We start from the raw sequence: 17,913 nt of genomic DNA, 5'->3' as shown, positions 1-17,913 counted from the left end.
AAGCTGAAGGCAGAAATGCTTCATGGACTAAGCCACCCAGGTGCCCCTAATAGGAAGTCTTAATTTCTTTCACTTTACCCTAAGAGCCTGCCTCTCTACTTTTCTTTTTTCTTTCTCTCTCTTTCATCCATTAGGAACTCCTATGTGCCAAGGAATGAGAATACAGTTGTACACAATTATACACAAGACAAAAGTCCCTGGCCTTGTGGAGATTAGAGTAAACACATACACTTACGAACATATAGCATAATGTTAAGTAATAATAAGCACTGGGAATAGAAGTGAAATAAGGAGTTACACAGTGATGGTAGGTCTCAGATAGGGTGGTCAAGGAAGGCCTCCTTAAGGAAATGACATATGAGTGGAAACATAAAGTGAAGGTGTATTATTTCTATCATCTATAATAAATATATTTTTAAATCCAGTTTATATCTTAAGTCTTTTTATCAATTCATTCTTCATAATAATGTAAGATGTTTTTGATTCATCTTAAAATTTTGTTTCAAGCTTAACTAATCTATGATATTCTGAGATGAATAAACTGGTGGTTTGTTTCCTTTATCTCTATGATACTGTTTTGCAAATTAATGCAGTGAAAGAGCAAAGGCTTAGAACAAAAGAAATTTCAAACCTTTACTCCAAATCTTATTTTTAAAGAAAATTTTGTATTTCAAAACTTATCTCAAATCTTATTTCCAAACTACTTACTGGTTGTATATGGCCTTACGCAGTTACTATCTTTCATCATCTTAAAATTGAGATAACAACATCAATGTCATACTAAAGAAATAATTGATATTATAAATTACTAAATATAAATACTAATATAAATAATAAAGTATTGAGTATAATACATACCAAATTCCTGAAAACTGTTATTGATATGGATTTATTATATCTCCAGCTAAATATGGCTTAAGAAAATATACAACCATTCTGACCAGTCTCACTTTAATTCCTATGCACTAGCCAAAGTGGGCACTTAATGCTGCAAAATAACCACATCGAGTACCAACCAAATCTCTTTTCCATACCTCCAGATATACTTTCTCTCTGCTTCAACACCAACATTTGTTCTGGAACTCTACTTTCAGCTGAAGATCTTTCACTGAGAAAACAGTGTTTGAAGTCTGCCACCATAACATATGCCCAGCCACCACCATCTGCATCCACATAATCTGAGTCTCATCTGTTACCCAAAGATGAACTTTACACCACCTAAAGCCAATTCCTTTGCTTGTGCATTAGATTCTAAAGTCTCTCTCCTCCTCAAGGACATTACTCCAAAGATTTCCCTTTTTCTCTTCTATCACTTCTATCACTTTTTGCTTTCTATTGCATCACTCTCATCAGAAATAACATGCTGTTACTTCTATTAAAAAAATAAAAAATTTGTTCTTAATGTACTTCCCCTGTCAACTCCCTCATTTTCTTGCTTACCTTTGTAACAAAATTACCTCTGAAACAGTTGTCTTCTACTTGCTGTCTCCAATTAAATTGTTTAAGTAAACGATTTTAAAATGGTTTTATATTATTTTATTTTAAAATATCTGTTTTATATTACAAAATAGTTGCAAAGAAAGCCCAAATACGCCACATCTAGTTCCTCCTATTGTTAACATCATACATTACCATGGTATATTTGTCACAAGTAAGGAACCAGCATTGGTGTATTACTATTAATTGAGCAACACACTTTATTCAGATTTCACAAGTTTCTCCCTAATGTTCTTCACCGTTTTCAGGATCTCTTCTAAGATCCCACATTACATTTAGTTGTCAAGTCTCCTTAGCCTCCTCTGGTCTGTGACAGTTTCTCAGACTTTCCTTGTTTCTGATGACCTTAACAATTTTAAGGAGCACTGGTATTTTGTAGAATGTCCTTCAGTTTGGGTTTGTTTAATTTATTTCTCATGGTTACAGTGAAATTTGGAAGATCAGAGATGCCTTATCATCATATCAAAGGTACGTGCAACCAAATATCACTTACCAATGATTATGTTAACCTTGATCACCTGACCAAGGTAGCATGTGGCAAGTTTCTTCATTATGAATTTTTTCCCTCCTTCCATACTCTACTTGTTAGATGCAAGTCATAAATACAACCTACATCCAAGGAGTGGGAGCTAAGCTCCACCTCCTTGAGAGGGTACTATCTACATAAAGTATTTGAAATTCTTCCGTACAGGATCCACTCTCTTTTAAACCTATTCCATCAGGAGTCTCCTATCTTCGTTCTATTAAAAATGATCTTATTGAGGTCACCAATGTACTCCAACTTGATAAGTCCCATAGTAATTCTTAAAAAAAAAAAAAAAGATTTTATGTATTCATGAAAGACACAGAGAGGCAGAGACATAGGCAGAGGGAGAAGCAGGCTCCTTGCAGGGAGCCCAACATGGGACTCGATCCCAGGACACCAGGATCATGCCCAGAGCCAAAGGCAGATGCTCAACCGCTGAGCCATCCAGGTGTCCCAGTCTCACAGTAATTCTTAATCTTTATCTTACCTGATCTATCATCAGTATTTGTCAAGCTGACCACTCCCTCCTTCTTGATATACTTTCTTCACTTGGCTTCTGAGACACAATACTCTTGTTATTATTCCTATTTTGTTTTGTTTTGTTTTTTTCCTAGTTCTCTAGTGGCTCCTTCCCAGTCTCCTTTGTGAATTCCTCTTTTCTCCTGACTCCTTAATAATGGAATGCCCAAGGGCTCAGTCCTTCAACTTCTCTTCTCCAGCTTTACAAATTCCCTTAGTGATATTATCTAAACAGGTAGTTATAAGTATTATTTGTATTCCCCCAATTTTTATCTCCAGGCCAAACCTCTTTTTCAAACTCCAAACTCACATATACAACTGCTTACTCAAAATCACAAAATGTATATGAAAAAACACTACATATTAAATATGTCCAAAACTAAATTCCCAATCTCCTCCACCCTAAACCTAGCTCTATCTAAAGTTTTTGCCATCACAGTGCATGGTATATACAACCTTCTAGCGGCTCAAATCAAAACATCCTGGAGTTACCTTCAACTTCCTTCCTTCTCTCTCCCTTCTCATATAGTCATTAAGAAAACATGCTGACTCTGCACTCCAAATCTAATCACCTGTTACCATCTCCACAGCTACCATCCATGCTGCCATCAAATCTCCCTGAATTAGTGTCACAGCTTCCCAACTGGTCTCCCTGTTTACACCCAACAGTTTATTCTCAAAACCACAGTCAATGTTATTCCTTTGAAATATGTCACATAGTATCATTCATCAAATTCCTGCAGTAGCTTCCCACTTCACTCAAAATAAAAGTTTAAAACTTGACAGTGGCCTACCACACACCCCTGGCACCTGTGATCTAATCTCCTGAGTCACTTCCCCTTTCTCACTCCACTCTAGCTTTATCCTAGCTTCCTTACTATTCCCTGAACTAACCAGTAACTTAATACCTCCAGATCTTTGCTCTAATTTCTGCCAAGAATGCTGTTTGCCCTTCAATATGTCACCATCATTTCAATATGGTACCAATGATATGTCAATAAAAAGATGCTTCTCTTTTTATTAAAAACAAACTTGGACCTCTACCCAGACTCCTGATTCCCTTAGCCCAGATTCTTTTTTCTCTTCAATGCATTTACCTCCTTCTATCATACTAAATGATTTACTATTTACTTTGCTTAGTATTTACTGTTTTCTGCCACTAGAATGTAAGCAAGGACCTCTTTTGTTGTTGTTCTTGTTGCTGTTCACTTATTTATCCATAGGGCTTAGATCAGTGCCTCTTACACAGCAGGTACTCAATTAATACTATAAAGTTAATAAGCAAGTTATTTATCATAACATGTCATCTTGCTGTAATCTTCTAACTTCTCTTAGTTAAAAAACCATCTTTGCACCAAACCTGACAATCATTGTTTACTTGGCCAGACCTCTTTAACAACACGAGGTAATATGCATTGAGTATTTACTACTTATTAGACACTGTTATAAGTACTTCGTACGTTCATTCATTCCCCACAACAACCGTAGGAAATACATGCTCTTATTGTCCCCATTTTACACATAAAGCCAAATAATTTCCCCAAGAACACATTTATTAAGGGAAGAGAACCTAGGCAGAATTGGAATCCAGGCACTCTGCTTTAGAACACACACTCTTAACCACAGCTCAGCTGCCCTTCTTCCCAGTCTAAGGAAAACAGCTAACCCTGCTGATTGAGTAGGGATAGGCACATAAGGTCTGAGAGTACAAAACATTCAAGTTACCATAAGCGAGAACTGAAAGGCAATGTTGAGTTGGCTCAATGTGGGGAAGCAAAGATGCAATGAGAAAAAGCAAGAAAGCCAGGTTACAGAGAGAAAAAGCTAAAGGATAGAGCATATGGACAGAAAAAAAGAAGAAATAAGATATCATATAAATTCAAATAAGACAGGCAAACAAACATGAGCTTATATGAATGTTTAAGTCCTGAAAGAATTGTCTGACAGCCTGAAGTAGCATTCAGTGAGTTTTGTATGCTTATAATACTTCTATTGTTTGAGTGGCTCTGTGCTCGCTGTCACAAAATCATCTCTAACCAGAACAATTTCCATATTACTATGGACTTCTTGTAAAAATGCCTTTGTTCTGATGAAATAATTAAATCAATATGGAAGGCAGTACATTATAGTAAAAGTGAATTAAGTTTGGGAGAAAACAACCCAGACATAGGTCTCATTTCTATCATTTTGTTAACTACATAACTGTGGACAATCCCCCTACACTTCAATTACGCCTTCCAAAAATTGGTAATAATAACACATGCCCAGCCAGTTTCCAATGTGACTAATACTAAATGAAATGGTATCTGTGATGGGCTTTGACGAATACAAACTGTTTCATAAACATTATCTACTGTGATGATGATTTCAGATGGGAACTCACTTCAGTTCCCTGTATATGAGGATATAATGTCTTCTCTGCCCAAGGTGAGCAACATAGTTATTCAAAGATTTACTGGCTGTTGATAAAAATCACTGAGTCTGTATTTGTCTATCCACGCATACACCACCATAATAGCCAAAATAAATAAATGTATGCAGATGTTCCTTCAGCCATATGCAAAGATATTGATAATGAAAGTGCATTATTGCCTAGAAAGATTCAGTGACTTAGGAAAAATACTTAGTATTCACTGAAATAGTGCCAAGAACTATGATCTAGTCATTGATAAGCTTCTACTGCTTCTCCCAATCCTGACCTGATCTGCATATGCCCTAAAGGACAACGGAGTTAGGAAAACTGAAGAACTGAGAAGTTTGGTCTTTCTCTTCAGATGTCACAGTAAATCAACAGCACAGCCACAACCAAACTCAAGACAGTTCTGAGGCTAAAGCTGTTTCTATCGCACCATGTGCCTGCTATACTACTTGTTTAAAATGTTTTATGAGACTGTCAAATCAAATGGCCTAAGAAAACTTATCAAGTTCTAATACAGGGAGAGTTCGCAAAATAAATAACCAACTTCCTGTCCTACTTGGGATTCATAAAAGCAGAACAGTACAATACACCAAAAGCAGGAGGACTTCCTACTTCTCATTCCATTTCATTCCATTTTCCTTTTTCTTTAGTTTTCCTGATGATGAAAAGAAGTTAACCTATTCTCGGACACACAAAGATAATACTAATGTTTCTCTACCAAGCAACAGAGAGGAAGCTCTGCAAAATGAGGGAACTGTCCTAAATAATGTCAAATGTAACTTTCAGCCATAAAAAAAAGTTTGTTATAAATGGAACTCAAACACTGCCAAAGTTCCACGTTATAATATTTTAAAATCTTAACACAGGGAAAGAAACAAACAGTCTAGAATCTGAAGTAGATGTTCACCTGGCTTCCAGCTGTCTTTACCTATGAGTCAGCATCATTAACCATTTGCCTACTTTCACCATTAACTTTGACAGTGTATATCTGAAAATGTCAATTTTTCCTAGAGCAACTGACTTTCAAACTACACCACCTCTGCAAGTAAAACAGATGGCCAACAGCCTTTCCCTTTCTCTGTGAAAAAAATTCCTCCAAGCTCTCACTTTTGGCACTATAATTTCCATAAAATGGCAGGTTGACGCTCCCATGCAATCCTGGGTTTCCAAGAGAAAGGAAACTTCACATCTTTCTAAATTTTAGGACTTTACGCCAACGTGCCAAATCTTCAGTTTGCCAAATTACTGTTCTCAACATGTGTGTAATATCCCTCCTCGCTTTGTGAGATTCTGTAAGCTTCCACAGAAATGTGACGATTGCCTTTCTCTCACATTTCCTCAATCCCAAATTCCCAGACTCACATTCTGATAAAGGGTAATTTACCATTCATATACAGGAGGTATCTCAGAAACAAAAGCTGAGTCTAACACTAACCATGGACTGTAAGTGCCAATATCTTTGGCATCAATGATTTATGCAGACAAGATGTGATTTCATATTGTATGTTGTATTTGAACTGTCATTCATTTGGATGGAACGTAATGTTGTCTATATTCCACAATCAACAATTTTGTTTTTATATAACTGATGGCAAATAATATAAATTTATCACAGCATCTTCAGAAAGGAAAACAAGTTAAGCTGGTGAAAATAGAGAGAGAAAGAAAGAGAGAGAGAAAGTGACTTCTCAAAAATGTAATAGATTTCTCCAAGGTGACCAAAGAGCAAAACAAATTACTTGTTTTGCACTTTCACCATTAGGAATCCATTAGGAAGAATGTGATGGACCTTATAGAAAGTTATAATTAACTCACAAACAAGACCCAGAGCTTAGGACATCTGTTCACATATTGCCTTGGCTGCCTCCATTAAGAGCAGCTTTACCTCAGTAAGTCCAATATTCTTCCTTTTAATGACATTCTGCAGGGAGTTGCTCAGAGTCCTGGTTAGCAACAGGTTTGTAGATTTGCGAATCATGTCATCGACTTCAGTTGAGCTGAAAAAGAATTCTCAAGAGTCAGTCATACTAGGTAGCAGGATTACATTGCAAACAAGGTGCCAGTGGTACTTCTGATAATGATTAATAATAATAATAATAATAATAATAATAATGGCTGCAAAGAACATTTATTTTGTGCCAGAAATTATTCTAAGTACTTTAATATATTAAAATTGATTTAAATTTAACACTAATGATACTAATTACTTTCATTATTAATTCTAATTTGCAGATTAGAATCTGCAGAGGAAATGAAGACACAGAGAATTTAAGTAACTCGTTCAAGGTCACACAGTACGTACACACCACAAAAAAAGGATTTTAACACAGGCCATCTAGCTCTAAAGACCACATTTAAACACTATGCTGTACTGTCTCTCAGGGTAGATAAAGAGTTTCCCAGAATGATTCCTTATCCTGAAACCATTATTTCTCTTATGCTTCCAAGTTCCTTCACAGATTATTGTTTATAACTTTCCAACATGGTCTTTCTATTGGTTTCCTGCACAATTAGCTGATAAAGGCCCCTAAGAAAAGATATCTCTGCTCCTATCCTGTCATCATTCGTATAATGTCTACTTAGCTCTGATTCGAAAATAAGTATTTTAGACCAGCAGTTTAATTCTGCATAAATGTCTTATAATCCTTACTACCCCCAAAATTATCAATAAAGACTTTTTTCTTTTTTTTAATTTATTCACTCATTTTTATTCCAATGGACATTATTAAGTCCTTATTATATGTTGTTGTTGTTTTCTTAAGTAAACTCTACCTCTAACACGGGGCTCGAACTCACAACTCTGAGATCAAGAGTCACATGCTCTCCCAACCATGCCAGCCAGGTGCCCCAATAATGACATTTTCTACACACTAAAGGAAACTAAATATAAAGAAAATGATTCAATAGACATCTTTGTATGCAAAGTTTAAAAAAAAAAAAAAGACAACTGTTCCGTAACCAATAACCTAAATTCTAAGCCTATACATCCTTAATGAGCCCCTGAAAGCATCATCCAAGATGGCTTTCTAAAAAAAGATATCCTTTTAGGACAAATAGCTCTTCAATGATAAAATTACTTTGTAGAAATACTAGCTTATAAACAGTAAGAAATAACTGTAAATAGAGATTTGTGAGTTCTTGTAAATTTATTACTTGTGGACAATGGTCACAAAATTTTTTTCTCATCGATTTCTCTTTCTAGAGAAGAAAATCAGAGGTTTCATATAGTCAGATTAAAAATCTTATAATTCTAAATACATAGACAAGCTACATTATCATGCTATGTAGAAAATAGAAAAATACTAAAAACAAGCAAGACTACAGAATGCAAGAACATAATCAAGAAAAAATGATACATCAAAATATTTTCACAGGTCCATGTAAGGATACATTTAATTGACCAATACCCTCTAGACCACTACTAACCTTACCAAAATTATTACTGAACTGAAATACTTCATTCCACAAATATATGAGGTGTTAGGCATTGAGTTGGTGGAATAATGAGATCAAAATGGTGAATGAACAAAATGGTCATGGTTCCTGCCTTCACATATTAAATTCATAATTACATCAGGTCAATTGTAATATGTGCTACAAATAAGTATAGGTTGCTATAAACTATACTTAACACAGGTGTCTAAAGTAATCTGGTGTCCTTGATATTAATCAGTCTCACGACATCCCTGTGCTGATTATGTATCTCTATTATGGTTTAAGAAGATCTAGCAGAAGTTCCACATTTAGATATGATGTAGAAGATCAAGAAAGACCACATTACTTTCATAACAACCAAAAAGTTAGGTCTAATATTAAAAGTATTTTCCCTCGATGTCAACAAGGTATGATTAACACATATACACAAACGCCTAACTGAACAAAATTGCACACCACACCAGGATATGCCTTTGAAAGGGTAGCAGTCACTTTCATACCTGAGGCCATTTGCCTAATTTGGGTACAGATGGATAAAGTATAAAAGACTGAAATAGTCAGAGGCTGAAAGGCTTCACTGAGATAAAGAGAAATCAGCCAAACCTTTAACTGCATGGGCTGCTATTACAGTTCGGAATCCAGGAAAGCCTCGAAACAAAAATAAACTAACTGACGCAACATTTCTCCCCTACAAGAGTTCTGCTCCATAAGAAATGGTGAAGGCAGTGCAAGAAATCAGAAAGAGATCTTGCAAATTCTGCAAAGGGTTTTGGATTCAGGGCTACTGAAATGCAATCCAAAAGAAAGAAAAAACTAACTAATGTTGAAACCTAGCCCAGCTCAAATCCCGTTAAGATCAGAGATAAGTTCCTGGATGAAAGCTTTGGAATTTCAGAGTTGGTCTTAAGGACAAAGAGACTTCTGGAAATAGCATTTGAAATCAGAAGTAATTTGAAGCTAATTAAAATTGAGACATTCAGTTCACTCAAGTAATGATGAAACCTGAATGATCCATCAAATGCAGCTAGGAGTTGCAGGGGAAAAAAAAAAAAAAAGAATGAGAAAGAAGACATATTTAAAGAAATTTTGGCAAAATCACCTCCAAACATGATAAAATATTTCAACCCACAGATCCATGAGGTTTAGTATGTTCCACATAAAATTAATTATAAATAAAACAATACTTACGAATATCACAAACTGTAAAGTCCAAAGACAAAAAGAAAATCTTAAAAACAATCATTGCAAAAAGACAATACATTCAAAGGAAAAACAACAGGAATGATGGCTTATTTCTCTTCATAATACAATGGAAACAGATAGTGGAAAGCAATCTTTAAAGTGTGGAGAAAGGGAGGACTAGCAACCTAGAATTCTGTGCCTCAGAAAATATATTTTTGAAAACAGAGATGAAAAAGATTATTTTGCAACTATTTTAGAGGGGTGCCGGGGTGGCTCAGTTGGTTAAGCGTCTGACTCTTGATTCTGCCTCAGATTGTGACCTTGGGTCTGGAGATGGAGCCCTGTGTCAGGCTCCACACTGGGTGTGGAATTTGCTTAAGATTCTCTCTCTCTCTCTCTCTCTGCCCCTCCCCCACTCTCTCTCTCAAAAAAAATTAAAAATTTTAAAAAATAAACTATTTTAGAAGTATTTTTAAAAGCTAAGAAAATCCAATACCAGCAGATATAACACTAAAGGAAATGCTGAAGGAGATTTTTTAATGCAGCAGGAAGATGATACTAAAGGGTAACCTAGATATATAGGAAAGAATGAGAAGGCCTGAAAATGGAACATACGTAGTGGGCAAAAATAAATAAATGTAATTTTTTTCTTGAACTTTAAAATACTATTAAATGTTCAAAGCACAAACAACAATATATTTTAGGGTTAAAAAGAGGTATATACATGCAATATATACCAACAACGTCAAAAAAAAGGAGATGACAAATTATACTGTTGAAGATTCTTAAATTACATGTAAAGTGAAATAATATTATTCAGGATAAACTATGATAAGTTAACAATGTACACTGTGATTCCCCAGAGCAACCACACAAAGAAATAATTAAAATAACCGAAAAGTTATACTCAGGTAAAGCCAATAGGGAAAATAAATCATAATACTAAAAAAACCTAATCAAGAAGAAAGAAAAACAGGAAAAAATGAGCAAAGAACAAATGAGACAAATAGAAAAATAGTAGCAAAATAGCAGGCCTCATTCCAACTATATCACTAAATTCATTAAGGTAATGGAATACAGTCCAACGAGGCAGATTACATTAAAAATCAATATGCAGGGGCACCTGGGTGGCTCAGTAAGTTAAACGTCTGCCTTTGGCTCAGGTCATGATCCCAGGGTCCTGGAATTGAGCCCCACATCAGGCTCCCTGTTCAGCGGAGAATCTGCTTCTCCCTCTGTCACTCTCTCTGCTTGTGCACTTGCTCGCTCTCTCTCTCTCTCAAATAAATAAATTTAAAAAAATTTTTTTAAAAATCCGCTATGCAACCATTTGTTGATTCAAAATGATGTATTTTAAAATAAAGACACATGTCCAGATCATATTTTCAAGATACCACTCAACACTGAAAGGAAGTGCTCCTTGTATAAATCAATGATACTGTGATTAAGCAAGAAATGTCCCAAAACGTGATAGGAATACATCAATAAGGCATAGGAACTAGTTTGAAATGGCTCACATGCCATATGTCTGGGACAGTTGGAGCATCAAAATAAATAAAGATAGTGAAGGAATGAATGAAGTAAATTAAGAATCCATGAGTCTCATCTGATGATAGGTAGATGACAAACAAAGAGACAGACGATAGGCAGCAAGGAAGCAGATGGGGAAGGACTCCTTAAAATAGAATGCTAAGTAAAACGCAATTAAGAAATCATAAATTAATTAAAAATCATAACTCAGTAATTATCAGAATGAAAAACTGATTCAGGCAAGAATCATTAATGGACTTAAAAAGGAAGGAAGTGAGGAATATCTGATAACTAACAGAATATACATTTCAACATAAGCACAAACATTACTTATTATAAAAAAAGAAAATGATAATGAGATTATACTGGGAGAAAAGACAGTATCTCAACTAATCAAAATTAATATAAACCACAGGGCTTATAATAGTATACACACACACAGATACATACATAGTAAGAAACAGCTAGGGAGGTGAAGAATGAGGGGAATATCCCATATATTCCTTTTATATAAAGAATTTCCTTTCATTTCATGCCAACACTACAGGTGCATTGGCAATGAATTACCTCAACTTTTTTTTTTTTGGCTAAAATAAAAATTTGCATGGTTTCTGAAAGTTATTTTGCTGCCTATAGAATTCTTGCTTGATTGGTTCTTCGGAGTCCTTAAAGTATGGCACTCCATCTCTCAGGCTTACATAGTTTCTGAGAAGTCGGCTCTAACACTTTTCACTATACCTGCTGTAGCATCTTCTTTTTGCTAAATGCCTTCAGGGCATTATGTTACCTTTTATTTTCACTTGTTTGAATACAATGTGTTTAAGTACTTTTCTTTGCTTGTTGTTGTTACAACTGTTTTGTTGTTTATCTTAACAGGCTTCTCAAAATCTCAAGTCTCTGGGTTGATTTCTTTTATTAAATATACTTAGCCATCATCTATCTCTTAAAATATTTCTCCTTCCCTGATCTCTTTATCTTCGTCTTGAACTCTCAGTTACACTGTTGTAACTGACCCACAGATTTTGGCCACTTCATTTTTTTCACCTCATTTTTTTTCTTTGTGTGTCAATCTGGGTAACTTTCGCTGACCTATCTTCAAGTTTCCTGAGTTCTTCCCTCAGCTGTGTCAAGTCCACTGGTGAGCTCTCAAAGGAAGTCTTTATTTCTAAAACAGTTTCTTATATCAAGCATTTCCATTTGACTCTTTCCAAAAATGTCCACCTTTCTCCCCAAAGTCCCTATCTGTTTATGTATGTAGTATTTTAAAGTTCTAACTTTAAATGCTCTATCATCTGGGTCCTCAGAGTCTGGTTTTGTTGATTTCATCTTCCCCTGACAATGAGTTGTTTTTAATTGCTTTATTGAATGTCTCCCATTTCTTATTGAAGTTTGGATATCATATGTAAAACAGTAGAGGTTATGGTCACGTACTTATACTTGGAAATGACTATGTCCCTCCTCCTATTGGGCCATGAATATAAACAAGAATTGAACTGGGTTTGGGTTTTGGTGTTGCCGTCGTTACCTACAGCACGTCACAGGTTTCAGATTCTCCCACTGATCACATAGGACTGGTGTGAGTGCTGGGGTCCAGAGGGTTTTTCAGAAAGTTTCTGCACCACCCACCAGTTTCAGTTATACACCTCTACGCCTAAAATACAGACCTGATCTCTACTCTACCCCAGTGCCGCAGTTTGTGATAGGTATAAATGAAGAGTTCAAACCATGGGGTGGGGCTTCATGACCTCCTCATAGCAGTGGCTGATCCCCTTCTCCACACCTGCAACATCATGGATGGTTCTCTCTGTTCTCTTATTCAGCTCCCAATTTTTCTCAAGAGCACCCAGTAAAGGTCCATGGAAAAGAACAGATGAGTGAATGTGACTTCTTCCTGGATCTGAGACTCACAACTAGAGGTTCTGTACTAACATGCTAGCTCCAACTAAGGTGTTAGCAATCCATTGAGACTTTGATCTCTTTCTCACTTGTGTGGTATCTCTACCTTTCTTCTTACTCTGCCACAGGTGAGGGAATCTGTGCATCCCATCACTCTTCTTAGAAGGTCCAGTCTCTTGAATTTCAGGGTAGCTGGTCACCCTGTAACTTCAGCTCTCTGATGGGTTCCATAAAAGTTTTCATTTCGTAGTTTATCTGTTTTGTTTTGTGATGTTTTTCATTATTAGGGAGGAAACAATACTCTTTCCAGCTTTCTTATATCATATATAGAAGCAGAAATATCTTACAGTAATTTGCTTTAAAAAAAAAGCCTTATGCAGGTACATGTATTCACATATAAAGAGTAAAAGAAAAGGATTTCTCACATATAAAGAGTGGTTATTACTATGTTTTAAATTTTTGAGTTTTTAAAATTTTCCTTCTTTGAACTGTTCTCTATCTCCTAGATTCTTTAGAGATCCAACTTTATAACATAAAAAAACTGTGTGTATTCCTATTTTTTAAGTCAAGTGCAAATGCTAGAACATTATTTTACCAAAGACATGCCATTTATTTGCTGTCTTTAAAAAATAATTTTCTTTCAAACAGAAAGTTTTTTGTCCTCAGAATTCACATATTTTTTTCAATATTTCTAATGCTATTCAGCATTTATCATCAAATGTAAAAGGGAAAAGTCTTACAGAAAAAAAAATAAGACTTTAATTTACAAGAATAATTATCTTTAAAGCTTCATAAAAATCTCAATACACCAGTTTTTCCCATTTTAAGAGTCTTGTGTTTAAAAGAATTAATTGTTTTGTATATATTATTCTCATATCTCATATTATAATCTGCCCCCATGACAGCTATGATTGTCAAAGTGGTCTCTGTCACTCCAGGTTACAAGGCAAATATAGACTAGAAAATAAGGTAAATGTAAACTAAAGAGTAAAGGCAGCTATAAAATCTTCTTAAAATGAGTATTTATTTTTGTCAATGTTAAACATAACAGAGGGAGTTTTCAGGCAAAAGCTCAATATATTCAAGCAAGAAAAAGACTTCTGAAAAATTTACTCACATTATGCCTTTACCATATTACCTTTCCTCCAACACAGGATAGAAAAAGTCTCTATGCTATGCACTTGTAATATTTTCTATACCGTAACATACCTCACAGTACCCTAGATACCATTCTCAGTTAGTAAGTCATTTGGTGAGGGTGGAGAGCGTGGACCCCAAGGGGTAAAAAAAGTTTTGGTTTATAACTTCCAAAGATAATCTCATTTCTATGAGGCCATTTCTATGAAAATGATCTCATTTTCAGAGAAAAGAACAAATTAACTGTATGAACCTCATGCTTCATTTTTTTACTTAGTAAGAATAATTATCAAACAGGTAACTCAAACTATTTTCCAATTATGTTTACTTTCAGAGTTGCCTGGCATGCCATACATTCCATTCACTCATTTTTTCTTTTCTTTTTTTTTTTTTTCATTTTTTCTTTTTGTTATAAATTTACTGAGCTGGTACAGGGGATGTTGTGCTGAACAAACATTAAATGTTTCTACCCTTCCAGAGACCTTTTCTAACATCCTTAATTTGTCTCAATTTTTGGCTCCTATGCTGCTGCTATGTCTCTCCCTCATAGTGCATATCACCAATTGTTCAGTTCCTCAGTTAGATTACACACTCCTTAGTGACAGTGACTATATTTTCAGCATCTTAATGTCCTTACTACCAAGCACCAGCTAACCAATAACAAATTTCCTATAATGGAAGGTGAATAAACCAGTAAATAAATGAACAGAGGAGCCTATAGTCTAGCACATACAGAAACGCAAAGATATAAGTAGAGCAATAAAATCTAAGGGGAGCTTTGATGACAGCATTTGCAAGGTACAGAAAGAGCACAAAGGAGTCAGCAGATCAACTCCATTAGGGATGGAAGTGATCAGAAAGGTTTCGTTCATTAAAGGCTTAGAGTGAACCTGGAAGGATGGTAAGAAGCTAGTTAAAGGGGGTACCTGGGTGGCTCAGTGGTTGAGCATCTGCCTTTGGCTCAAGTCATGATCCCAGGGTCCTGGGATTGAGACCCACATAAGGCTCCTTGCAGCGAGCCTGCTTCTCCCTCTGCCTATGTATCTACCTCTCTCTCTCCATCTCTTATGAATGAATAAATAAATAAATAAAATCTTTAAAAAAAAAAAAAAGAAGCTAGTTAAGGAGCACCAACAAGGAAAAGGTGATTTCAGGTAGAGACAGAATCATGAGGAAAGCCAAGTATCAAATAGCATATTGGGATCAAAACACAGTAAGTAGGTTGGTAGGACTGAAGCATGGAGGGACACAGAAATTAGCCTGGGATCTGAACCTGGAAAGGTAAAGGAGGACTAGGCCAAGGAGCAGAGGAGGTAGATTGTTAACTGTCAGGCTAGAGACTGAGCCTTATGCTGTAACCCATGAGGAATCCTTGGAAAGCTGAGTAAAGTTAAATGATAAGATCTGATTTTAGAAAAATTACTCTAAGGAACATATAGCATAGAATGAGGAGAAAGGGCAGATGGTTGAGAAAGTAAACATTTCAGAACAATTAGGAGATTATTTAAGTGGCCCAAGCAATTATAACTACAATGTCAATGAAAGCAGTCACCCTGGGAAGAGAGAACTTTAAAGAAGAAAAAAAAAAAAAGAGGTGCAAATAAAAAACATACAACCATCAATTTTCTCCCCAATTAGTTTAGAGAGGCTAATTTACAAATGATCATTGCCTTCATTTGTTAAATAAGAATAATTAACACAACATTGTGACAACTATCTGAGATAATGCATGTAAAATACTAATACTGTGAAGCCAAGGGTAAAAATTGTGAACATGGCAGTAATCATTTTGTTGAAGCTGATGCTGACCAGATTTGAATCCTGGCTTAAGCACTCCTGTGTGACCTTGATAAAGTAACTTAACCTCTCTCTGCTCACTTTCTTCCTCTGAAAAATGGAGTATATCTAGTACCTCGCAGGTTAGTACTATTTTGAGTTTTACAGTTTTTAATATATATATATAAACTGTTTACAAAAATGTAGACCAATGCTTGAAGCTTTGTTTTTAATAAAAATAGATACTAATAGAAAATAAGAAGTTAAAATGATTCTTACATTTTTGGCTTGGGTGAATGAGAGAAGGGGGTTCTAGAAAAGACAATTATCTTTTAGAAAAGACAATCTAAAAGATGATCATAATGACTATTCCCCCCCAAATTCTTTAAGATGATCTAATTAGTCTTCTAGGTGTTTTGCAAGTAAATTCTCCATATTTCAACACTTTCCATGGTATATTTTCATGCCTAATATCCTCAGTACATATTGACAATATCTGAGGGCAAAGAACTGTGTCTTTTACTTCTGCATTCCCAATAAGTAGGATGTACCTGGCACTTAAATAGGCTCAGTATATGTTAGTTAAATGACTTAACTTAAAGGAGATGTGGATAACTTCAACAAGTCCAGAGAATATTTGGAAAGAAGGATGTTTCCAAGGGATTTTACTTGTTACTCCCCTAGTAGCCTTAAAATTTTATCAAGTAGAATGTAAAAATTAATACACTGTTTTCTAGTGAATTCTCACTAACAAAAAGTGTTGAAATGCAAATCTATAATGAATATAGAGAATAAGGTAAGTAATATAAACAAAAACAAATTATTTGCTGGTTTCCAACTTTTTCTTTTACCATGACTATATTCATAAATATAGCAGGTGCCATGCTGTGAAGGGCTAATATTAAGACTTCCAAATTCAGAGCTGAAGGGAGAATGGAAAGATTTTCAGAATATTTATGCACATAAGAGTCACAATCTCAATGTCTGTTGCATTTCCACTGTTTCACAGCATACCTTAGGTGAAGATCTTCAGAAAATTTCAGGCAGGCATAGATAAATTCTTTAATTTGGTTGTAAACTTTTGGCACAAATTCAGAGAAAGGAAACTTTTTGGGAAATGGTTGCTGTAAATGCAAGAATTAATGAAAGTAAGTCACAAACTAACATACGTTGAAGATTCTTATAAATTAATTAAAATGCAAAAGGAATTTTCTTCCACATGGCAAACGGTCTATTTAACAACCTTAAATTTAAGAAAGTGTTTCCAAAAGTTTCCTGATACTGCAAAGAAGATGTAAATTTAAATAAATAATAATTCAAATGCCTTTCAACACTCGAAGGGCTAAAAAAAACTGTGGTAAATATTCAGCAATAAAAAGGAATGAATTATTGCTATATACATCAACTTAAACAAATCTCAAAAAGCATCATGCTGAGTGAAAAAAAGCCAGCCTCTAAAGGTTACCTACTGTATGATTCTGTTTAGATGGCATTCTTGAAAAGACAAAAGTAGATGGATAGCAACCAGATTGGCTGCCAAAGGCTGGGGGTTAGTGTTGGAAGGAACTGATTAAAAAAGAGCAGCATGAGGGAACTTTTGGGGATGAGGGAACTTTTGGTATTGTTATTGTGGTAGTACATATATGGCTCAAAACACTGTCAAAACCATTAGAATTATATAGCACAGGATAATTTTAACTTTATGTTTGGGGGAAAAAATGTCCTGAAAGTATAATAAAAGCAATTATTTCACAGTGTAAAACAAAATTGGAACATGCCCAGCAATACTCCTAACACTTCAAAGGTGAAAGGGCCCTCAGGTCATCTACTGATTCCCAAAGCAGGAACTTCTATTCTTCTTAGCCCCAAAATTGTTCTCTGAAGGTGTTTTAGAGTTTAAACATATTGAGTTGGAGGTAATGCCTTTAATGAAACTGATAAAGTGAAAAATTTATAGGATGCCAAAGCAAACAGAATTTTATTTGATAGTATTCCT

The 17,913-nt window shown here is 35.2% G+C and overlaps 1 protein-coding gene across 13 annotated transcripts in view; it reads right to left on the bottom strand.

The window, feature by feature from the left end:
- EXOC6B (exocyst complex component 6B) overlaps positions 1 to 17,913 on the bottom strand; it is a 628,567-nt gene that overhangs the window by 285,871 nt on the left and 324,783 nt on the right. For all 13 annotated transcript variants that reach the window (XR_005372563.1, XR_005372564.1, XR_005372565.1 and 10 more), the window contains 2 exons: positions 16,932 to 17,041; positions 6,847 to 6,958 (listed from right to left, as the gene is read on the bottom strand). Coding sequence is in view for 10 of the 13 variants with exons in the window: in XM_038561771.1 (XP_038417699.1) it covers positions 6,847 to 6,958; positions 16,932 to 17,041 (222 nt within the window). In the remaining 3 variants the exon portion in view is untranslated. The remainder of the gene's footprint in view (positions 1 to 6,846; positions 6,959 to 16,931; positions 17,042 to 17,913) is intronic.

The sequence above is a fragment of the Canis lupus genome, chromosome 17 (assembly GCF_011100685.1).
Source record: "Canis lupus familiaris isolate Mischka breed German Shepherd chromosome 17, alternate assembly UU_Cfam_GSD_1.0, whole genome shotgun sequence".
Classification (NCBI taxonomy): Eukaryota; Metazoa; Chordata; class Mammalia; order Carnivora; family Canidae; genus Canis; species Canis lupus.
This window is presented reverse-complemented; position numbering and strand designations above follow the sequence as displayed.